At 37.0% G+C, this 25,362-nt stretch overlaps 1 protein-coding gene across 1 annotated transcript in view; it reads right to left on the bottom strand.

Moving 5' to 3' along the window:
- TRDN (triadin) overlaps nt 1-25,362 on the bottom strand; it is a 235,131-nt gene that overhangs the window by 192,969 nt on the left and 16,800 nt on the right. Inside the window, exon 2 of the mRNA XM_055715002.1 lies at nt 10,879-11,088. Within this exon, the coding sequence (XP_055570977.1) occupies nt 10,879-11,088 (210 nt within the window). The remainder of the gene's footprint in view (nt 1-10,878; nt 11,089-25,362) is intronic.

The following is a 25,362-nucleotide window of genomic DNA, read 5'->3' as shown; positions in this document are numbered from 1 at the left end:
AGCTGCCCTGACTTCCACTCCGGCTGTCCACCTACCCTTTACCCACTGGCTGCTTAGGGATGGCTCAGTTGCTTTTACAGCCACAGGCTTTTACAGCCCCAGGGACTACAGCTGTAAACTAAACAATAACTGGTATAAATTGATTTTAATATACTGGTCTATCAAATAGCAGTTCAAGAACAGCTTCACAGGTAGCAGAGCCATCCCCACCAGGCAGGCAGTGGAAATGCTCAGAGAAGAGCAAGATCAAGAGCAGAGGAAATTATTCCAACCACCCCAAGGTAAGCCATCTTTGCTGGTGACTCAGAGCCCCCAACATCGTATCTTGGTCTTTAATTCATAACATCTTCATCGCAAACTATGAAAAGGGATTAGAAATTCTAAGTGTCCAGAGGCAAAATTCTCCATCATGCCTACACTAACAGGCCCAAGCTGCAAATCCTGTTTAACATAGAAAATTTAGAAAAGTCAGTTTAGGGCTGTGTAGAGAACACTTCAGTGGTATTTGCAAAATTAAATTTTGTATACAAACAGATACCATGAGTTCCACTTGCGGTCTGATGCAAGTGACACAGGCCTGGAAAGTTGTCTCCTTGTGCATAGATTTTCTGTTTAACTTCAGTAGTATTTCCTGCATTTTTAAAAAGTAGTGCTAACAGTAATGATGTGACTCAAAACACTTAAGAACACCGCACCAAGTCATACTGAAGCAAAAATTACTGATCAAATCCATGCTTTTAGCTCTCCCCACAACATTGACAATAGCAGCTTCTTCCCCTAGTAGAACAACACACACAAGAAACAAAGGAAATAAAGCAATTCAGGGGGTAACAAGCAGAGAAAGATGTCATTTACCTCACACACATGCAAAGAAAGATAACCATTTCCAGAGGATTTGCATACTCTTGCTTCAAGGGTGAAGCTGAGAGAATGCAAATTTTCATAAGAAACTTTGACCTTGATATTTTGATGTAATTTAGAATACTTTTAAAAATTATTTTCAGATGTCCAGCAAGGGTACAGTATGTTGATTTTTTTTAAATAGTCTTGGATTCAACACATCAAGTCTGTATTAGGTGTCCTCTGTCCGAGTTTTCATTTCTTGGCAGACCTTAGAACACAAATTTTAAAACCAAGTTCACACTGTACTTATCTTGCTAGCATATATTATATATTATGCAACGTATATTTTTAAACTAATCTATAATTATGAACTATAATTAATATATATATATAATATATTGTGCTGGTTATAGAAGGGGCAGGATCTTGAATTAAATTGTAAAGAGCCTTCATGAATACAGAGTGTTTCTCAGATAGATACAGGCTATGAAATTCTGACTTTCACTGAACTTGTAAACAGGGACTAAGCCAATTGTTCCTCTTAGATAATGTAGTAGAAAAATACGTCTGTCGAAGGAGGAAGGAGAGGAAAGGAAGTGAATGCTTACTCATCAGATTAAGCTCAGGGATTAAACATGCAATTAATATTGAAGAATTTTTAATTACATTTAATCACATCTTAAATTCAGATTATCCTATCTAACCAAAGGTACCTGAAAACCAGGTGTTGAATACCTAGTGGTTTCTAGACTCCCTCAAAAGCCAATGCAGAAAGACATACTGTGCAAGGCAAGCCTCTTGCTTTCCTCTGACATCTTTTTAGGGTTATATTAATTAATTTCCAAATATGACCACTCCTTTCCATTGATTAGGAAGGAAAGGAAGCCTGAAAAATTAGCATGGACATGACACCTTATTTTCATATGACTGAGGTATGTAACATGAATCCTATTAGTGGTGTTGTTTCATATTTAAATCCTTATTGTCATTGTACACTTTGGCTAAGCATTTAGATTTGTAACTTTACATTCATAATTAATTCCAGGTCAATATGACTATTCACCTCAATAAATTACTTGCATTCCAAAATAGCACTTATACTACCAGCAATGCTTTGCTATAATATTCTGTTTTGTCATGGTCTGTTATTCCTTGGTAGCATATGAGAGATGTTTTTCAATTCAGTAAAACTTCAGCTCTACTCATGCTGGCACTTTCACTGCCAAAAGAAAAGAGAATTACAATTTTTCTTTTTTTTTTTTTTAATTTTTCCCTAGTAGGAAGTTCAAAATTTTAATTCCAAAACTCTGGCAAATGCTGAATTTTTAGAGTTAAATCTGACAGAGAAAGAATACCAGTCAAATTGAAGGAATTTTTTATACTGCCTTTCAACAAAAGCTTATTGTAGGAAAACTCAGCTGAATTTGGTTGGAGAATATTTAATGCCTGTTGTAGACATCTGCAAGAAAATTTGAAAGCCTGTTTGGATTTTTTTTTACTAAACATATGAAAATTTGGTTAAAATAATCCTTTAGGAAGTAGTATCAGACGTGTTGTAGGTATTAAATACTTCTGAAAACTCTGTATTTTAAAACTGGCTTTCATGATCATTACATCAAAATAAAACTGCTATAATTCTTTAGAGCTCACCAGCATTATTGGTACAAAAACAGAAATTTGATTCAAAATGTGACAAGAATTCTGACCAATTAATTTCTTCAGTTTTGAACTCTCTTTGGCTCACAATTTTAACTCCAATTGATTTGAAAATAGAATTAATATAATAAATATTATTATATTTAAATAATATATTAATATACAAATGTATAAATATAATAAATATAAAGATAAATATTAAATAATAACACACATTTAACACAGCTCTTTGAAATCAACCAATGACGGGCTTCCAAAGTCCTTCAATCAGCACTGGATATGTTCTTGGGACAGAAGATAATTTTCATAAAGTGACAAAGTCACTTCAACTTCAGTAAAACTACAGTTTTTTGCGAAGAGAAGAAACCTTCTATTCTTCAGGACTGATAATGAGTCCTTTAACAGTGCCTATTGGAAACAGGAATTGAATAATTGCATGGTATAATTTTTTGTAGTGCCTCAAGCAAATTTGCTTATGTTTCATGGTCTGTGTCATTTATTCCTGTGAAGTGCACAACAAAAAGTGACTAATTGATTTATCTGTGCAAATCACTTCAGTCATTATTCCAGTCTTAATAACTCTGCCAGGAATGTAGACTCCTATCAATCTTTTTTGCTTGTCAAATAGTTAAATATATACTCAAAATTCGACCTATTTTAATATTTTTTTGTTTTCTTTTTTTAATGAATTGCAGTGAATTACTTAATAGGTGTTGAATTTTCATCAATTACATATTTTGACTCCGGTGAATTGAATGCAATTAAATTACAAACTATGGTAATTATGGTGTAAAGATTGATCTATGAGATAAAATCTAATTCTTGATACTGACAAGGTACAGCTGATGAAGACAGAATTTCTGTCATGTTTGATAAAATACAAAACTGTAACACTAGTTTGTGATAATAAAACATATCCTGGTTTTAGTAAAATATTGCCTTACTAATATAGAAACCTGTATTTTCAAACAAAATTTTATATATTTTTAAAGTTTGTTAGTAGTAGTAGTAGTTTGTTTAACTCTGTGGTCTTCTGAAGAGTACTATCTAACGTATAAATTTCAATAAACACATAAAGTCTTCTGTTATTAATATTCCAGTTTATCAGCATAGGTGTCCTTAGATCTTGTCTTCCTATTTCATAATCTAACATTTTTGTCATACTTACAGCACTAAGCTTCAGGACAAATTGTGGTGTGTATCACTGGATTATAAGTATAAAAACAATAATTTAATTTTGAATTATAAGTATATTGAATTATAAGTATAAAAACAATGCTAAAAAACCCTCAGACTCAACATTACCCAGTAATTTCCATTTTATAGGTACTTAAACTGTAAATGTGAAGACTACAGTCTGCAGTACAAATCTATTTCTAGTATCAGCCTTAGATAATTATACTGAGGTCAAGTCCATAGAGAAATCCTTGCCTGAAAGTGAACAAAAGGCTTTTTACCCAAATTGAGGACAAAGTAGTTACAACTAGAATCTACTTGCCAAAATTTAAAAATAAATTCACTGAACGTCACAAAATATCAAGTAATTTCAGGTACTTTTGATACAGCCATACACATGGACATGAACGCAGTTTTAAGATGGGCTTTACATGTAATTTGTATGACTTGATTAGATACCAGCTGAAAGCTTCTGATTTGATGGGACAGACCCTAATTAGGCAGTGTTTTCTGCAACAGCCAGACATTTTACCTAAAATAATTTGAAGACTTACTTTTTTCTTATTCTAAGGATTCAGTTCTCTGACTGAGAACACAGATATTAACTTCACATTAAAAAGGCAGTGCTGTTAAATATTTGTACAATGGCATTTTTAAAGGGCATTTGCAAGGGCATAATGAGTATCTCTCAGCTTGCCACCATTTCCTGGGAACCTCCTGACAGGGTGCCTCTTGGCTGACAGATCTCTTTCAAGCACGATGTGAAACTCAGTGGGAGGCTCTTGCAATGCTCTTTGCAGTCCTAGCCAGGCAGCCAGGGTTGGGGTTAGCAGGGAAGCAGTGCTGCTGCACCCGAGCACTCCGCTTGTGCCCATGCATTGTTATAGCTGTCCCGCAGACCGCACGCGCACGCGTGTTCAGAACACTGCAGGCAGAACATCTTTACCAGGCGGTAAACAGGGATCATCGCAATGTTGTGCATAGGTGGCTATAGTGGATGGCAACAGGATGAACCCCAGAAAGGCCAATAAAAGAGAGGAAGAAACACCGTTAGCGATAATGAACATCCTCAGCTGTTGCTTGACTAAAGGAAGCAGTTAAGGAGTGAAGTGAGGAGTTACTAAATCTCTGTGGGGCTGCTGTTATGAAGCAGAAATTGGAGCTCATTAAAAAGAAAAACAATATGCTGTAGGTGTGAGATAATACAGTACGAATCAGAGCAATGTAAAAACACGGTTAAATAAGGCACAGGTATTTTCACAAGTTACAGACATATCCTATTGCTGAAAAGAATATATTACATATAGGTCATTATAGCTGAATTACTTTGATTTCTTCAACAGAAAATAACCAAAGAATTACATTACTGCAGTTGTTACTGAAGTGAATTTCCAGGTTTGTTTGTTTGTTTAAAATGAGAAATTTCACAGATCTCATTATGGGCCAGAAATTTGGTTTGTGTTTTGTATTCCATGAAGCACATTTAAGCATGCAAGACTTACTCCTCTTCTCAGACCCTTCCCTATTCATTGAGTCAGTTTCTGAAATTTCAGGTTTTCAACTTCATGACCTCATGAAGTTTGATCTATCACAATTTGTAATCTTGCATATGCTAGACCATTTGGGATGAGCACAGTACTTGTAGTACTACAGTACTTGTTAGATTGTCATTCTTTCCGGTATAAACTAATTTTCTGGGGGTCTGTAACTCAGCTGTGAAATTTTCTGCAGTGTGAAACATGGGAAATCAGATGTTATCTGGGCAGCTCTTCTTTAAACTGCAGTTGGGTTTAAATCCCTTTTATTGTTTTTATCATTATGGAAGAAAGTGAAAAAACTGTTTTGCAGGTTTTGGGTGTATTAGTGTAAGTCTGATATAATTCAATTAAGAATTTAATTAACTTTGAAATGGGGTAACTGTTTCTCATGCTCTGGATTACACCTGTAAATACAGTAAAAATTGTATTTCAAAAGAGTATAGCACTGTTTTGATAAGTTTCAAGGTGAGCATAGTGACAGCCAACATCTTTTTTTTACATCCTACTCCTTTTTTTCTGTGGGAATTTTGCCTCAGTCTTCCCAGGTATGGACAAGTTTTTACCAGGTATTTTGATTTGGTGACACTGTGAAAATCCTCTTGCACTAAAAGACAAAATTATTTGTTCTATGAAGTTTGCTGGTGCTTTGAACTAAGCCAGAAGTTCATTCCTTTTCCTGAAGAAGTTCAAAGGTGTTAACAGTTTTAATACTGTCGGATCTATTGTCTTAAAATACAAGAGTATACACAGGTACACTCTTCTTTTTGCAGTTCTTAAAAATTTCCAGTGAATATAAGCCCAACAGAATGACTACAGTGTGATGACATCCCAGAACAAAAAAGAAAATAAACCTAGTGGAATAGCCTTATTTTGCTGACTTCCACATCTCCTAATGATGAAACAAACTCTGTGCACTTAACAGGTTACAGTTTCATCATGCAGAAGACTGGGAGAAAAAATATCCATGTGTCAGTTAGACAGTATAAGTTGTTTGGAGTCTGTTCTTTGCCTCTGTGTGCCTTTTTTCTCCAAAATGCAGATATTCATATCAATATATGGTTCCTAATTTTTTTGTGTGTGTTTGGTTTTTTTTATTTTTCTCTGCTGGAGAATATGAATAGTCATCCTGACTACCCAGGGCCGGCCAAAAGCTTTCTGTGGCTACAAGATAGCAATAGGAGTGACTACAAGCTGAGGCTTGGAAACCGTGACTTCAGACTGTGTTAGTCAGAAGCTGATGCAGGAGACCCCACAACAGTTTGGGGAGACATTTTGGCATTAACTTAAAAAGAAAAAAGAAAAAAAAAAAAAGCCTTAAAGAAATCATCTGACTGAAATTCCTCCTGCTTCCTGTGGAGCTGAGAGCTCTGCGCCTCCATGCCCTGTTAGCTCCCCGTTCCTGTCACTGACAGGCGTTACCTCCATAGAGAGCTGCCTTTGTTGCAGGTCTCTAAAAAGCCTCTTTATGGTTGAGCAAAATGAATCATCCACAACAAAGAACCTCCTCTTTTTTCTCTTGTGAAAGCAGTTATGATAGAATGGCAAGCTCATTGTGTTCTGTGTATGTTCTGTATTTTCACTTAGATTATTTTGTGGATAGTTTTGGGTTTCATAGACTTGGTGAGGTTTCATTAGATTTGATTTAGTCTGGCCTTTAGGTGACTAGCTAAATCATTATCAATTTACTCTGAAAACTGAACACTCTGGATCTGAATTTAGGGTGGCGTTAATTAGCTGTAATTGGTCACAGAGATGGCAGGGAATTCTGAACACTTTATTAGCCCATTAGCAAACTTGGATTCCTGGGCAATCAATCTTCAGTATTAAAATAATCTTAAATTATTTAGTTACATTTACCAATTGAAATATATAATCCAGTTATGTGTACAAGAAATACATGAAATACATTCATGAATTATGAAGCCAATTAGCAAGGTATATTTTCTAACACAAAGAATGGTAGTAAAACTTTCTAAGCACACATCAAACCAAAATTAATCTTCTGCATTTCTGAAAATACCGAGAATGTATAAGAGATCTTCCAATGCAGTATGCTACTGATTGCATATTCATAGATGCTATGAGATTTGTAGTTTCTTATCTCAAGCTTTTGTAGTCCATGTCACCTTCATACCACATTAGAAATATTTCAGTCGTGTTCATAGTTGTACAATACAACATGATAGGAATGCAAGCTTTCATTTCTTTCCTCAAAGGAATGAACATAACACACTGAAGTGAAACACTGCAAATTTAATTTCCTTCTTCCGGGTATGTAGAACAGGACTGAATCTTTCAGCACTGATCTAAATCTTGTCTCATGCTTTCCTCAAAATCCACTGCCAAAGCTAACTAGCAGATGCCATCTCTGTTCTAACCTCTGAACAAACACACATAACCACCAAGGATGCACAGTTTTACACATGCAACCCATAACACAGTGTCCTTCTGCAACATTTTATGCTATAACCAGCACTTTCTCAGTACTAAAGAGTACTGTAGAATTTACAGTCATCATGTTCTGGCCGCGTAAATTTACAAAAAATATATCTTAAATCTTTCCATGAGTGGAGCTTGAATTCCTGTAATCTAACTTCAGCTATCCAAGTGTTATCCTCCCTCAGTTCAAATATGTTATAGAGAAGGTCCCCCAAAAAGTAATTTACCACATCTCTTTTTGGATGAAACCAAACACCTCTTTTTAATATAGTTACTTCTAGGACATATTTCATCTTACGTAAATTGTCAAAATTCCCTAACTTGATAGTTTACTTCTAAAAGAACATGAAACCATAGTAGTCAAGAAGCAAAATCTATGGGTTGGCAATCTAATCATAGAGGTAACATGAAGTTCATACAGATAAATTGAAGGAATACAGTTCCCAGCCTGGTTTCCTGTGTCAGCCTGCTCCTGTTTTATGCTGCAGTCAGTCCTGTGCAACACAATCACTGCTAGCAGCTCTGCCACAGAGACAGTAATTTCTGGCACAGAAACATAGTGGTAGTGTTTGGTGGGAGGCTGTAGGTCAGAGTCCTCTGTCATCCTGGTATCTGCCCTTCAAAAAGTTGCAGGCCGCTCCTAGGTTACCCCTCAGTTTCCTGTTCTCTAGACTAAGCAAGTTCAGCTCTTAGCTTGCCTTACTCATATGCTATGCATACTTTCTAAACTTGAACTTCATGAAACTTGAGGTAAAGAAATGGGAAAGGAATTGAATGACTTATGAAGGACAAGTGTTATTTAAGGAAAAATACACAATATCCTGTGTTTTATAAATTTAAAAATATACATATTTATAAGAATATAATTTTTTGGCATCTTTCATATACATTTGAAAACTGGGAAATTAATTTTAATCATGCTTGCAAAACTAAACTCACAGTTCTGAAGATAACAAATCACTTTTTTTATGCATGTCTGGTTGTCTAAAGAACAGTATCAAAGCCAGAGAAAATATCACTGGATTTTAGATTTAAGGAGTCACTTAAAAATATGCTCCAAATTCTACTTTCTCTATGAAAAGATGTCATTACCTCCACTGGAGGCAAAGGGCCAAACTGTCAGAGGGTGAAAATCATGCTAGTATCAATAAAGCCAGCCAGGTGGTCCTATGTGAAAATTTCAGCTATTTCCATGGAATTTTTATAAATCAGTGAGTTTAACCTGGAAAAAACAGACTGGGTAGGAACTCAGGAGCTGAAACCCAAGGGTCATGATAAGAGCTATGTAGCCATTGTTATATTTATTTAAATACAGAGAACAGTCTAATAAATCCTAGTCTGAAAGAGCACAGCAGTTCCTTCTCTTAACCCTTTATCATTGAGACCCAATTTAGATGTTGGCTTAATCCTTAGGAACAGAAATATCTTAGGGAAGTAAAAGAAATGAACTCATGAACTCAAAATACTGAACTGTCATTTCTCAGAGATCTCCACAAAATATGAACTCACCCTGCAGATTAAATTTTATATTATTTTATTTCTACAGCCTGGTCTGAAAATGTCAGTTTCCATCAATGCTTGTGGGATTTAAGCTTATTTAACCAATACAACATGAGCATCATATTTCCATCTGCTTAGAAATTTTCCTTCAGTCTCCAGGACAAACACAGTTTCTCATTGCTCAGCATTACGGTGACTAGTATATAAAGTGTGAGCTGACAGCCAGCTCAGGAATTGCTTAGTTTTAAGAGGTTAGTGTCAGTTATGCCCTGGTTCTTGACTGTTCATTGAAAATATATTCAGAAGTTGACTGATTGATCAAGTTAGTACTGAAAATTAAAAGCAGAATATGGTGGTTTCTTTCTCTGGGTTTATATCTGTGTTGTAGCATTAAGTGTGTGGTGCCCAAATTAAAATCTGATATCTGTTTTGGGAGGATCGCTCAAAAGTAACTTTATGTTACTCATGTGACTTCCTTCTGAAAACAAAACAGATGAGAAGCTCAAAATTTAGGAGAGGTTTGTGATAAGTTTTCTCCACATGTGAAGCTTCTGTGTTATCCATTGGCACAGGATTGGCTCGTTTCTTTCAAGATCTGTCTATGTCACAAAATATTTAAAGTAAATCTTGAGGTCAATATTGATAAATAGCAGGACAAGACTCTATGGATTTATCAGTGAACTAGTAAAGTCCAGGAAATTAACTTTGAAACATCAACTCAATTTGTTTTGAATGAAAGAGCTGAACTCTGAATTTCAATTCCTAGTGAATTATTGACACAGATGTGATAGCTTTAGAGCTGGAGTTCTTACTTCAGAAAGAAAAGAACCCTAAACATGCATTTTCTGTTTCACATACATGCTTCCTAGTTATTGCAGGCTGTTTACTTCACAATTTTTTTCTGCCAAAATGGCTTGCTGAATGCTATGCACCCTTTACAAACATAGGTAATTTATTAATTTTCTTTTTCATTATGTATCATTGCCAGATACAATTCATAAAAATCAAGCAGCAGTGAGGTAATTTCTATTCCCAATTCCTCTCTTCCTATTGCTCAACTATAATCACAGTCCTTGTACCACCCACTTAATTTTCATCTTTGTCCTCATTAACCAAGATGCACCCCAGAACTTGGTCTTATTCAGTCAGTTTGCCAAGTCTTCAATTAGGCTAGAATTATTGCCGTATTGAAGGCAATGGTGTGACTTAGCTAATATTAAGAAACTGTTCCTCTGTGCTTATGTTTTTTGAAGCTGAATTTAGGGTTAGAATGTTTAGAAATGATGTTTTACATTTGTTTTTTTGTCATTGAACTGTCTTAGCAGATGTCAGAATACTCAAGGAAGCTATGAAAGACTTTAAAATATGTTTCAGAAAATGTGCATTAGTAATTAATTTCATTGTTCTTGAAATCATTTTATACAGAAATTGCAAAACAGAAATCTGACCATACATGCTCATATACATATTATATCACTATAAACAAAGGCATTTTCCAGGATGAGGATGGGCTGCAAAATGGAGAGATTTAATTATAAAGATATACTAAGTGTAAACTAATATGTTCTGACATTTCTCACAATATCTCCTCTCTTGGTAATCTCAAAAGAGACACTGTGCTGTCTCCAAGAAGGTGAGACACATGCATATTTACATAATACACACTCCTTAATAAATTTTTAAATTTTAATATAAAAGGTGTCAAACAGAATATGTTGAATTTTACCTGCAAAGGCTTTGTAATCCACCAAGTCAAACATTACAATAGCTACTGCTGACCAGGTAACAATCAGAGCAACAACAAGAAGCCATGCTGCTGGTGAGCTGAACGTCGTCACGAGGTCTTCTGTAATTGATTTCTTGCCCACTTTCATGGATGATGAGGGAACAGATCCGTTCTTACCATCTATTATTGTCGTAGTTGTAGACATATGCCCTAGGCAAACAGTCAAAGCAGAGGAAATAGAATGTTACACTTGGAGCCTAAAGTTCAAGAATATGAATGTTTTGAAATTGCTCTGTAATCAGAATAGTTAAACTCAATGTAAATATTGCAGCATTAAAGTCAGGCTTTTGTCCTTCCTTGGAGGATATTTTCCTGAACCGGGGTCACTTTTAGTAAAGTTAATTTGGCAACAAACATGGTGAAATAACCATGACCAGCCTTTTGATTATAATATGACATTTTTTAGTCTGCCATGAATAGCTACAGACCTAGGAGAGTGATTGATGAAAGCATAAAATATTATTACTCTCCAAAGGACTGTCTTGTTATGGGCTGTAGGCCAGATTCTCAGGTGATGTGATTAAGTGTACTGTACTTCCATTGACCGTAATGGAGCTAATGTGTCTATGCCACTCAAGGTTTGGCTGGAATTCTGCTGTCAAGGACACGTATCGATGGCAATAGGAACATATATACTCCATTTCATCTAACAGAAACACAAATTATTTACATGTCCAGTATCGTTACAAGTTGCGAAGAGGCTTGTAACTGATTTTTAAATATCTTTGTGACATTTTTCGCTTAATAAAATAATCTAAGAAACAAGAGTTACAGTGCCAAAACACACTTAATTCCAGAAAGCATAGGTTTGGTACTAGAAAGATGGTAGCAAGGTAAGCATGTACATTAGCTAAGTAAACAGCTGACACATGTTAACTGTTTAACAGACAGTTAACAGTAGTGACTTCATCTACTTCTTCCTGGGGTATTAAAAAATGTTAATTCTGGACACAAACCAAACCTATAGTAGCTGAAGCCTGACCACATTTGAAAGTTCTCAAATTACTCTTCTTCACAAAAGAAAGTGATAACCTAAACAATCTTGGTTGATATTTGGTTTCCAGTATATACAATAACAATAGTAAAAACATTCATAACTCCACAGTAAAAAAAAACATAGAAGAGCATAGTATGTCCACTTAGCTCAATTAACAATATTTGCTTGTATGATACTGTTAAAACATTCAAAGATATGTTACATATGGTCCTGGTTTGGTCGATGATACTAATTCTCCTAAATTAATGTCAGTGATGTCAGGGATCCTCGCCCACACAGAAGTCTGAAATTTCAAGGAATCAGGTGATGCCTGGTTTGCTCATGCCTTGGCTTCTCACCCTGAGATCACTTATCTTCAGTCATAGCTTATAATATCTATAAAGCTGATAATTTTCTAGGATGATGAAGGTAAGGAAAGTTACAGAGCTGCTTTATAGAAAGATAAACAGATTCAGTTTCACTTTTCACATAGAAAATGGCAAATGTGCATTTGGAAACTATCACTAGAGCTGAAGTACCAGGCTGTTGAAGACTTTCAGATATTTGCTATCACAAATATGCGGCCTGTGTTCGAGAATCACTATACTGATATTCTTAAGGAAATAAATGAAGAAAGGATTAGATCCTTAATATTACCCATAGATAAATATATTTATCCCTCTAAAAAGAGATAGCATAATGTCTTCTAATCCTTATGCTAATGAATGCTGAGTTTGTTCCTTTTTCTGTAGGAAGCGAGAGCAATACTCTAATGTGATACTGAAATGACCTTTACGTATCTCACATGTACCAGTAGAACTGGGAACGGACAGTTTCAGTATCAGAGCTTCCCTAACTTTTAATCTGTCAGATCTGTAGAGTGTTGAAATTTGTACCCCTGAACTATTCTACCTTTCTTTTGTTTATTATGTAGTGCATTGCATTTGTGTGTACTTCCCATAGCTCTATCTTTTAAGCTTGCTTCTGCACAAGCACCCTGACACAGATCAGTGCCTTGCTTCTAGCTTGGAAAGCTGCTGTGCTACAGAGCAGAGTTGTATAAGCAGAACAAGATTGGCATATTACATGGGTTTGTTACTTATTTGAAATTTAGTCTTATTTATAGAATGTTTGTTCTGCTTAAGAATAACGTCTATCTACTAGGATAGAATTTATACACTTTTTTTTATAAAACCATCGCTGCTTCAATTTCTCTAAATATAAATTTTAGATAAAACATTTCACAGCATGAGGAAATATCTGCCAAGTGACAAATAACAATAAAGATGAGGTTCCTAAAGTCAAATTCAAAATCAATAGCATTTTGTTATCCTACAGCATACAAAATGCAAGTAATTTGTGCATGCAACAGGTCATAAATGACACTTTATGCATTTTTTCCCCTCAGGGATATCAGTCAGAGTTTATGATGTGTAAGAGAGAATAGAAAGGTACTGTCTCATCTTGACAAATCTGATTAGTACCACAGCATATCTCCAAGGGCATACTAATGACAGATATTTGCACAGTTATAATACAAGCAATTAAAACTATGTGTGTGTATATATCAAGAGTGACATACATATTGCGATCCAAAGGTTCATTCCTCTAGGTCTGTTGCTATGTAGAAATAGTTCCTTCCTATTTAGTATGCCTATCTTTTCAATTTCAGACTGCTATGTGCCGCCTTGGGTGAAGAATAGGTTCCAACAACTTGTCAATCTGAGCACTGCTGCAGAGATAAAGCTCAACTATAGTGGAAGGTTATATATCACATACTTTTGGCTGCTGATGTAGCCAGGTCAGATTTCCCCTTCAAAACTTGGTATGTTATATAATAAAATCACCACTGTTACATTCATTTAAGTGGGAAAGAACACCTATTGATTCAAATCTGACTGGAAGTCATGCTAAGAAAAATGCTGTTATACTGCTAGAGGTTGCCCATGCAGGTCCTTGCAGTATCACTGAGATGCCTAAGAAAGGTCTCCCATGTTGGGGTAGATGCTTTATGATATCAGAGACATCCTCACAGGACTGGCAGGCATCATCTACAGAACAATAACTTCTGAACCACTAGGAAGAACCCAGACAGGATATCATAAACCACTGAAAATAGAAATTAGGTTTTTATGTCCATAGATACCAATATAAACAAAACTGGCTGGAGGAGTTTATCTGAGGATTCATGAGAAAGACATCGTTTGCTACTACAAAATCTCACATGGAGTGGATTGTATATTGATACCATTGTGATGTCATGAATCCAGAAAGAAGAGACAACAACATCAAGACAATTGCCCTCCCCCTTACATCTGTTCTGTTATTGCAGTACCCATGGTGTTATCCTGATGCTTTTCTCTGCTTGTTCCTTGCTTTGCAGTGCCCAGGTATTGTGTGCATTTTAGTCCACTCCTCCCAGTGTTAACCTCCTCCCCAAACCTTCAGTGATGCTATTTACACAGCTAGACCAGTAGAGAAAGAGAGGACCTACACATGAGCAGTGTTTCCATCAGTTCAGCCAGCAACAAATCTCCTTTTTCTCAGAAAAGTGCCAGACTTAAGCAGAGTTCTTGTCCAAGAGGTCAGGGGCTTCAGGTGCCCGGTGGGGGAATGAGAGAGAGGCATTTCTGGTGCTTTGAAATCACCTGATGGACCCTATTGATTTGTACTTTTACAATTGACAGGGGTCATTCAGCAACAGGTTAAAATCAGATTGCTGAACTTCTCCAGACATCCTTGTCACCCATATAATACACATTTTCTCTCCCAAGACAAATTTCACTGTCTGTATTACAGCCATCCAGAATCCAAGTCAGTTTACTTTAGATGAACACTGCAACATATCAGGACATTTATGAGCAGATCTGTTGTCCCTGCTTTGGGGGAGGCAACATCCATCACAAGAGTGGAAGGTGCAGCTGAAGGCTGTTACAATTTCAGCCATCCAATTTTAATCCACCACCACGTCTGCTAGAGCCTCCTGGCACTTTGGGTTGTGATTGCTATTGATTTTCAATGAGGATAGGAACTTAAAAAAAATTATATATATTTCTATAAAAAGATCACTGCAGGGATATATATCTCTGACTCTATATCACAATTTCTCACACACACAGAACTACCCCATCAGGTCACAAATGTCAGCTTTACATCAACAGATTGATTTGCTAAATTCCAAACAGCTAAAACTTTGAGATTCTAACTATTCCTCTGGTTTCAGAGTTGTCATTTAGGATACAATCTGAAGACCCATAAACTCTCATAAGTATAAATAAACCTTGACATTTGGTGACAACTTTGAGGAGAACACCATGTGACTTTTGGAGTCCAGAGTGAGCTTGTAGTCCTGGCAGCTTAGATAAAATACCCTTTGTATTTGTGAGTTGAGCTCTCCTTAAGGCATGATAAACATAAGAGTCCATGGTTAAGGACAGGCATTTGATTTTACAGTTCAGCAGCTATACCTTCCACTGCCCCAGAACAAAAACAGAACAAAAAAACATAAACAGAAACAAAAAATACCCCTAATCCATTCAGACTCATTAAAAATGTAAAAAAAATTTCTGTATTTATGCTATTTCAGTTATTTTATTTGTAAGTCCTCATTCTGGCAATAGCACACAAAGAAATATCAAGCAAAATATTTTGTGTGCAATGCCTTTTTAAGGATGGGTATATTAAAAACAGGGGGCTAGTCATGCTACTAAAAAAAGTGGTTCCCTTTTAAATAATAATATTGCTAGGGCAAATCAGTTGGGATGTGAGAAGGTTCAGTGCAGTCTGGTCTAAATAAGAGAGCTGGTAGATTTTGACTTGCCCGTTTGACTCCCCAGATGAACACTCCAATAAATAGGCTATAGAGTATTCTGGATTCAGGTCATTAATGGCTCCTGTTCGACCTATTCCACTTCACTTGGAATATTTAAATACTAATTAAGGGAGCAGAAAAGAGAAAGAATGACTGCATAAATCCACACTGTGCATTAAGCACTGGCTCGAGCCTTGGGCTTTAACCTGATGACCTTATCAATCCACCACCGTTGTGATTAGGCAGGCAGGAGTCAGCCTATGGTAAGGAGGGTACCACAGGGAGGAGAGGAAAAGGGATTAGAATTCTTCAGCGAAGGACTGGGCAATGGTTATACGATTATCTGCTGATTTTTTTCAAACTGAACACATTGCCCTTAGTGAGTCCACAGACTTCTGCAGCTCTCACAAAATCACCCCTTTCCCATGCAAGGAAAATTATTTCTACCTCAAGAGAAGACTACACCTGTTGTTGTTCAAGTAATACTTATGCCTGGCTGTGATGCCCTCCTGTAGAGGAATGAAGCTGGGTTAATATAGCATTGATAATATACAAATGTGGGTTGTCTTCAGGGGTGGTGGGTTGGCTGTTGTAGATGGGGTGCAGGTGTGGCTGGTTAAGTGGTTGAGAGCCAATGAAGAGAGAGCAGCTGAGGAAAAGAAGGGGAGAGGATGAATAAGCAGAGAGAAGGGAGGGAACATATGTCCTGGCTGAGGAGAAGGCAGCAGAGGGACTGGCATGAAAAGTTTGTTGGTATGAGATGGTAAAAGACCTTGTTGCAGTTGGCTAGTTTGTGCTGTGACACCCTCCTGTTTTTATCTCTCCCTTATGGTTTTTGTGCTGTTTGCTTATACAAATCGAAAGGAAAAGATGGAATTTCTGCTGTGGTTAATAGCTCTTCACTGGACTCATGCTTTTTGTCTCCTTTGTACATCTATGTGGGAACAAAATGCTGAACAGAGAAGAGAGACCCTCAGAACTCACTGTGTGCACCTGAACAGAAAGCCTCCGCTATCTTATTTGGCCAGTACCAGAGGCCAAGAGATGCAGATGCTGGACAATATGTAGCAGAGTGCAGAACAGCTCTGAGGAGGAAGAGCAAGAGGAGTACAGCTGGGCAAAACCTTTTGCTCTCCTCCAAATGCTTTTAAGGCATGGGACTACAGTGGATTTAAAACCACTTACTATGGAGGATTTGTAGCTCTGGTAAACTCAATAGGTTAGAAACCTAGTTAGATGCACAAATATAGATCATGCTTTCTATTGGATGTGCATGGTAACGTAAAGTCAAGACTATTCCTAACACTGATGGCAGATGGAAACAGGGGAAGACAGCTAAACTAGGCAAATTCAGCTTATCTTTGAAAGCTCCTTTCTTTCAACATTATCTGCAGCAGTCTCTGTGAGTAGGACAGTGATCTATTGAGCCCAGAAATGGGCAGCAGGCACCTAGTGTAGGTCATCTGAGTATGAAGCAGCTTCTGCAAACTGTTGAGCAGAAATGTGACAATTTTTAAAAAGGCCAATTTATTTAGAGCTGCAGCATAAATCTTCTCTTGAGGTGGCTGACACTCAGCTATTTCTTTTCTATCATATTACATCCCTGTACATATGAATGAATGCAACTGGAATAACTAAAAGAGAGTAATATATAAAAGAAGTTTCACAACTGATACCAGAATTTACAGACTTCTAAATTCACAGCACAGAGTACTGAAGTGTTGCTCTACAGTTTATGTAATTAAAGTGCAAAGAAAAAAACTTTTCAACATGCATCACGTGTATATTGGCAATTCTCAAAATTGAAAGGTGGTCTTTCTGCAGACTGAAGTCTTAGAAAGCTGGGATGAGCTGTCTGTGAGGGAACATTTGCAGCTTTCTTGGTGACTGATAGCTATAAAAATGTAATATTCTTTATGAAATGTGGAAAATAGGGTTGGAGATTATGCAGGAACCAATTCTACATCACAAAAGAAAAAGAAGAGAGATTATGGAATATAGAGAGGATGGTGCATAAAAATTAACTGAATGATTGAATTTAGAAAAGACACTTATAATTACATATGGTGCTGCGTACCTTTTTAATTTCCTTCTCTGTTATTATATCTGTATTGGTTTTATTTTTGATCAATAGAGAACATCTGATAATTTAAAGAAGTAAATTGTGTTAATCTTTTTCATTCATTCTCCAAGAAATTCTTTACACCAATCTCCTGATCTCATTGATTTCAATAAGAAGTTTATAGAATGAGATACAGCCTATCAAGCCATTTCATTATCTAGTTCAAAGAAAATGTGTACTTCGTAGTGTCAGTAAATAATACTAATAGCAGTACTACTACTAATAAATACTATGAGGTGAAAACTAGGAGTTATTAATGCTGTATTCTAACTTGGTATATACATGATTGCGATAATGGCTGTTTCTCTAGGACATTGTGGTGGGTTGACCCTGGCTGGACCCAAGGTGCCCACCAAAGCCACTCTATTGCTCCCCTCCTCAGCTGGACAGAGGAGAGAAAACATAACAAAAGGCTTGTGGGTTGAGTCAAGGATGGGGAGAGATCACTCACCAGCTACTGTCACAGGCAAAACAGACTCAGGGAAATTAGTTTCATTTGTTACCAATCAAATCAGAGCAGAATAATGAGAAATAAAACCTAATCTTAAGAGCACCCTTCATCCACCCCTCTCTTCTTCCTGGGTGTAACTTCACTCCTGAATTCTCTCCCTTCTACCCTCCAACAGCACAGCTGGAATGGAGAGGAGAACTGGGGAATGGGTGTTGCGGTCAGTTCATCACCCATTGTTCCTGCTGTTCCTTCCTCTATAGGGGAGGGCTCCTCACACTCTTCCCCTGCTCCAGTGTGGGGTCCCTCCCATTTTAGACAGTCCTCCATTAACTTCTCCAACATCCTTCCCATGGGCTACAGTTCTTCATGAACTGATCCTTTCCGTGGGGCACAGTCCTTCAGGCACAGGCTGCTCCAGTGTGGGTGCCCCATGGGGTCTCAAATCCTGCCAGCAAACCTGCTCCAGCCTGGGCTCCTCTATCCGTAGGTCCACAGGTCCTGCCAGGAGCCTGCTCCAGTGTGGGCTTCCCACAGGATCACAGCCTCTTTAGAGCATCCATCTGCCACTGGTGTAGGGTCCTCTATGCACTGCAGGTGGGTATCTGCTCCAGCGTTACCCTCCATGGGCTGCAGGGGCACAGCCTGTCTCACCATGGGCTTCACCAGGGGCTGCAGGGGCATCTCTGCTCTGGCACCTGGAGCACCTCCTGCCCCTGCTTCTGCACTGACCCGGGTGTCTGAAGAGCTGTTGCTGTCGCATACTCTCACTCCTGCCTTCTGCTGCAATTGCTGCTGCACAGGTGTCTGCCCCACCTCCCCTTCTTAAGCACACTATCCCAGAGGTGTCACTGACAGGCTCGGCCTTGGCCAGTGGTGGGTCCGTCTTGGAGCTGGCTGGCATTGGCTCCATTGGGCATATGGGAAGCTTCCAGCAGCTTCTCAGGGAAGCTACTCCTGTAGCCCCCCTGCTACCAAAACCTTGCCACAGAAACCCAATAGAGATACAGTACACTAGGATGTGCTATGTGAAATAAAAGTAAAGGATCTCTAAAGAAAACAGATTAATACTAATTAGAAAACCTCCATAACTATGAATAAAAAAAATACTTTCCAATGGCATATGGCCACATTATGATAGGGACTAGGCAACTGCATGAAAAGAAAAAGGGTTTCTGAAAACAAATACATAATTTCTGACTCAAGAATTTCCTTTATTTCATATCCCTAAATGCTGAGCAAGTATTCTGGCAGGTCAGGGGTTAAGCATTTAATGCCTGAACTTGTACTTTTTCCTCAGCTGGTGGCTGCTGCTGAAGACAAGATAATGCACCAGCTGGACCAATCATCTAACATGTTGGCTGTTCTCATGTTCTTGCTGACCTTATTTTGATCAAATAATACCAAATAAACATAAAAGTCAAAGAAAGATCCCTTTCAAATAATATTTCATTTCTGTGATTCCTTCTCCTTTGCTCTTTATTTTCAATGCTGCTTGTATGGAAACAGGATCTTTTCACTTTAAGAACTTGCTGCTTATACCTTACTTGCAGTCATAATTCTTCCGTTGTGATATAACAATGATTTCCATGTCAATCTATTATGAGGATTATGATGGTTCTAAATGGGAAGGAGCAACAAGAGAAAATAAAATTTGAAAAGACAAACCTACTATTTTTATGTAAATAAAATTTCTAATTAGGAGAAATATTAAATGTATGGAAGTATTTTTCTTCCACATGGAACAGTTTTTCAAAACCTGCTGTGAATTGCTAGTGACTCTAAACAAAAGAAATATAGAAAACTCAGAAACTAATCTCCAATGTTTTTAAATAAGTTTCTTACTATATTTTTCAATTTCTTACATAATGTATCAGAAACCTGGCATAAATCACTTTTTGAAATAATTAATCAGCTGAAGCACAGCAATTTTTCATTGTACTCCTAAATACCAAATCAAAATACTTCCAAACCCCACATTTTCCATCTAGCTACAATTGTTTGAATGCATGTATCTGATTTTATTTTTTCTGAGGAAAGCTGCAAAGATTGCTTTAAAGATACTTTTGTGTGTATAAAAGATTGGTTGTATCTCATGTAACAAATTCACATATGTGATTAACTCCTTGTCATGTAGATTTAAATGATGGATTTGGACCACTGCTGTATGCAAGGAGTCAGAATCCCCTCAGGGCAACTGGGACTTCACCCCATGGAAGCCCTCCTAATCAAGGGGGGAAATCCAAGCTGTAGAAATTAAAGGTGGTTTGTCTAGAAAAGCTCAGAGCTTGGAATGGGATAGTAGGGAAAAAGTCTTCTATGATCAGGAAATTCAACTTCCTCTAGCAACAACTGTAACTGGGAAAAAAAAATCTTCAGATTCTGAAAAGGAATAAAGATATATAAATGAAAAAAAAAAGCTCTCTCTTCTCCAGACAGTTTTCCCCTGTAGAGAAAAGTGGGAACGAAAACCTAACCAAACACTTCCCCAAAACAACCACAACGCCTTCATGCTTGTGAAACCAATAGCAACAGTTGCATTTTGGGGAATACATCACTAGATCTTTTTGAAGAAACACTAATACTAGCTATCACTTCTTTTTCTGGAATAGGCCAAAATATGAACTGCAGTATTAGATAAACTATATACAAAGAAGAGGAATTTTACCTATTTGCATAGATGTCTTGAAGCAATCTGGGAACTTCAAGGAGGGAAAGTGGAAACCAGTTTCAGTCAGAGCCCAATCACACTGTGTTTTAAAAGACGATCAGCAGTAAAAGAAATTAACTCTCTCTCAGGTGACACATCTAACCTTTAACTTCAGAGGCCCCAGTTAGGTCAGCAGACATCTGCAGTATTTAGTTAAAATTGAAGTATTTAATTGAAAACTCATATGAGTCCTGAATCACTGAAAAGTTGAACTTCAGTGATTTGGAGCCAATTTTCCATCTTTCTTTATATGTTTGAATTTCATAGTCTAGTAGAACATTGGTCTATACTACAAATTAGGCAGAAGAATTTTTTTCTTATATACCTTTGCAAGGAAGTGTAAAAAAAGCCTTTCCTTCATGCAAAAATTCTTGCAAAGAACGTTATGTCAACAACCTTTAACCCTCTGTCTCTGTGTGGTTGTTTCTTTAGTGTCTACGTATTTCAAAGAGCTTTCACATTATTCTGATTGTTCAAGTAAAACATACAGAGAAGGGATTAGTGGTTAGTTAGAAGTTAAAAGATCCTCTGTGTTGCTGAGCCTGCTGAAATAGTCTTATATGACTGATTGCAGTATGAACCTCCCCACAATAATTCATACCCAAAATTACTTTAGAAAGAAAAGTAAGGGAAGCTCTAAGGACCAGGTTTACAAGATAGCAGGTTTTATTGGGAAATTTATAGATCATTTTATGTACAGCTATATAATTTTGTATAGTAATTTCTTGAGAACTTAGCAGACCACAGGGGTTAACAATAATCAACACAGAATAAATTGCTTCTATAAAATAAAAATTGCAGTAGGTACAGTTGATGAGAACAAGAAAAGTGTCATTTTCTGCAGTTTAAACCAGTGACAAAGCATGGCAAAGGGACATTGAGCTTCTCCCTTTCTAAAAGGCAGAAGATTTTACCTTTCTGTCATCTGGAAGACTGACATTTAAATTTTTCTCTTTGAAATAACTCTTCAGTTTAATACATTTTTTACATTTTCTTTCAGAAATGTTGAGATTTGTTCAAAAATCAAATGTTTCATTTCCAGCTTTTCAGTATGCAGATGAGGTAATAATGTAACTGAATTGCAAACACTCAATCCTAAACTATCAGCACCCTGAAAAATCCATCATTTGTTTGGTTCCACACATGGATATTTTTATTCATGGGTAGTAATACCTTCCCTTTTTTGGAAACAAGTTGGTGCTTTAAAACAGTAAAATGTTTTACCTTCCTGTTCATCTTAGAAATCTGACATTTCAGAAAGAGATGCCAAAGGGATATTTAGACATACCTTGTGAGTGGATATAAGCAGAGAGGTACATCTTATGTTTTAAAATGTCAAAATGAAGGTTGGAGGAAAATGATTGTCATTTGTCTTTAAATAGCATGAAACCTTCTGAAGCAAGAGCACTGTATGCATTCTCCTTGTTATTTGTTTTTGGAAACTCAACTCTACACATCCCTGAAAGGGGATTACAGAAAAACAGTGACTATTTTTTTGTTATGGAAAAAGATAAAAAAATATAATCTGTTCCTATCTAAGATAATGATAGTCATAATAAATATTGAAAGTCACTAGGATAAAATAAATAGGTTACAAATACCTCTGTCTTCACTCTGGAAAAGTGTGCCAGTATAAAGAAACTCTGTGAAGGCAATTCGAGATCTGTGCTTTCTCTGGTGGAACCATTATCTCTCAAATAAGTATATCTAGGAATGATTAACAAGATGATTTGCTTGATTTCATTTATTCTAAGTTAACCTTACAGGGAGGTAGAATCTACTCTATATGTCTTAATGGGTTGATATCTCTAGACTCTGTAAATGGAAGTAGTTCTAACAATAATTCAATACACTCTCCATAATTTATGGTGCAAGCACTGTCTCACATTGCAATGCTGCCAAGTCTTCCATATGGAGCTACTCAGTCACTACAGCACTCAAATACAGTCATCAGTACATGCACAGTTTGAATGTATATATGCATAAGTGATATTGAAGAGACTTGGTCCCAAAAAGGACATTTTTAGCCAACGAGAATACAGAACTTGCTATAGTAAGAGTTATGCAGTATATATAAATATGCGTATATATATATATATATATATATATACATAAGACTGCTAAGAAGTGGAGACACAAAATTCCTCATACAACAAAAGGGGAAAAATAAAATGAGGGCTCACGGCAAGTCAGTCATCTACGTCACTGATATATCTCATCTGTAAATAACAATTTACTATGACGCTGTACTACAGTCATGCTGTCTGGGAGAAAGAAAACCAAAAGAGATCTCCTGAAGAAAACTGTTTTGTGGCTTGCTAAATAGTACAACCAATTTCATGAGAGACAGTAGTTAGCTATAGTAAACAGGAACAAATGAACCAAGGTCTATTTTCTGTCAGGGAGTTATTTTCTAATAAATATGAAAGTACTCCATCTGTATACATAGCAGAAAAAGGCAAGTCCATTTCACAGGCACCTGAAATACTTAAGGAAACAAAGTTTTCTGAAGCATGCTTTGAAACTTATGGAGAGATCCAAATATACCCCCCAAATTCTTTCTGATTGTCCTGGTTTCAGCTGGGATAGAGTTAATTTTCTTCTCAGTAGCTGGTGCAGCGCTGTGCCTTGGATTTGGTGTGAGAATAATGTTGATAGAACACCGATGGTTTCAGTTGTTGTAAGGTAACTTTTATACCAAGTCAAGGACTTTTTAGTTTTTCAGGCCCTGCGAGTGAGAAGGCTGGAGGGGCACAAGAAACTGGGAGGGGGACACAGCCAGGACAGCTGACCCAAACTAGCCAAAGAGGTATTCCATACCATGGGATGTCATGTTTGGTATATAAACTGGGGAGGGTTGGCCGGGGCCTGCTAATCACTGCTTGGGGTCTGGCTGGGCATCGTTCACCAGGTGGTGAGCAATTGTATTGTGCATCCCTTGTTTTCTCTCCTCCGTTCCCTTTGGATTTTGTTGCTCTCCCCCTCTCCTTCCTCTTCATTATAACTGTTATTGTTATTATTGCTCTTTCATTTTTATTTCAATTATTAAATTGCTCTTATCTCAAACCTGGAGGTTTACATTCCTTTCCGATTCTCCTCCCCATCCCTCTGGCTGAGGGGGAGTAAGCAAGCGGCTGGGTGGCACTTAACTATCAGCAGAGGTTAAACCATGACACTGATATATTATTTGTATTCTGTGTGTGTTCCCATTAGAAAAGAATTCTAGGAAGCAGTGGCAGTCATGACAGAGATGGTTCCTCTGAAGGCTTTGGACTCTTTTTCTTTTCTTCTTTTTTGGTCTCAGAGAATACTTTGGAAAATATCCCTTCAGTTTTAGGGCAGGAGAGAGCTCTTGAATTGACACAGAGGAATAGAATTCATTGATTAGGTAAAAATTAATAGTGTGTTTTATCATCTTGTTTTTGCAGCCCTGAGTCCAAAAATAGTAATCTGAAGTTGAAGTTTAACCTTGATAGACTGAATTAATATTATCATTAATCTTTGATCTTTATTTGGTGATAGGCATGATCTCTACAGGCAGCTGAGACACACAGAATATGCTGTCACAGAGAAAACAGTTGATCTTTGTTGAAGATACGTATTCACAATACATCTGTTATCTAAAATTTGTTCTGAGATTCTCAAGAGCTGAGAAATCTTTATGCTATCTTACAAAGGTTTCTTTAATAGAAGCTTACACCAGATACTCACATCTTAGATGAAAATTGTTATTCAAATGAGTATTAAGTAATCTGGAGAAAACGGGATGCTTTTGAGACTATTGAGACCCGTTCTAAGTAGCAAAATCCTTGACAAAGTAGGAAAAAGTCACTGTGCCCTCCCTTACTCACAGTCATTCCTGAACCAGCTACTGTTACTTTGCCATGTCTTAAGCAATTTTATTTCGGATTATTCCCTGGCCGAGTCCTGGAATGTGTGAAAGACTGGTCAATTCAAGTTTGATGAGAAAAGGTTGCTACATAGTATTCGTGTACAGGCACGGAGTCTTAGGTATCTTGTTTTCTTTTCTCTTTTTCTCCTTATGCAGGTATTTTTATGGCACCTTAACTACAAACTGAAAAGACGAAAAAAAAAAAAAGAAGGAAAACCAAGCAGATTTAGGATCCCTTGAAGGTTACCTGAGGAAAAAACAAAATCACTTCAGTAATTGTGTCTAGTCACTGCATCCTTCCTCCTGCCAGCCCACATTAATCAACACCTGTCAGCAGAACAAGGTCGTGACCAGGTTTTAGAAATTGTTAGCAATACCTGACTTTTATCCAAAAGTAAATTAACAACAAATGAGACAGTGAGTCTGTCTTGTACCCATGCCTAAGTCTGGAGGACTTCTAATATT

This window comes from Falco cherrug, chromosome 6 (genome assembly GCF_023634085.1).
Source record: "Falco cherrug isolate bFalChe1 chromosome 6, bFalChe1.pri, whole genome shotgun sequence".
Classification (NCBI taxonomy): domain Eukaryota; kingdom Metazoa; phylum Chordata; class Aves; order Falconiformes; family Falconidae; genus Falco; species Falco cherrug.
Note: the sequence above shows the minus strand (reverse complement) of the source record. Positions and strands in the feature narration are given on the sequence as shown.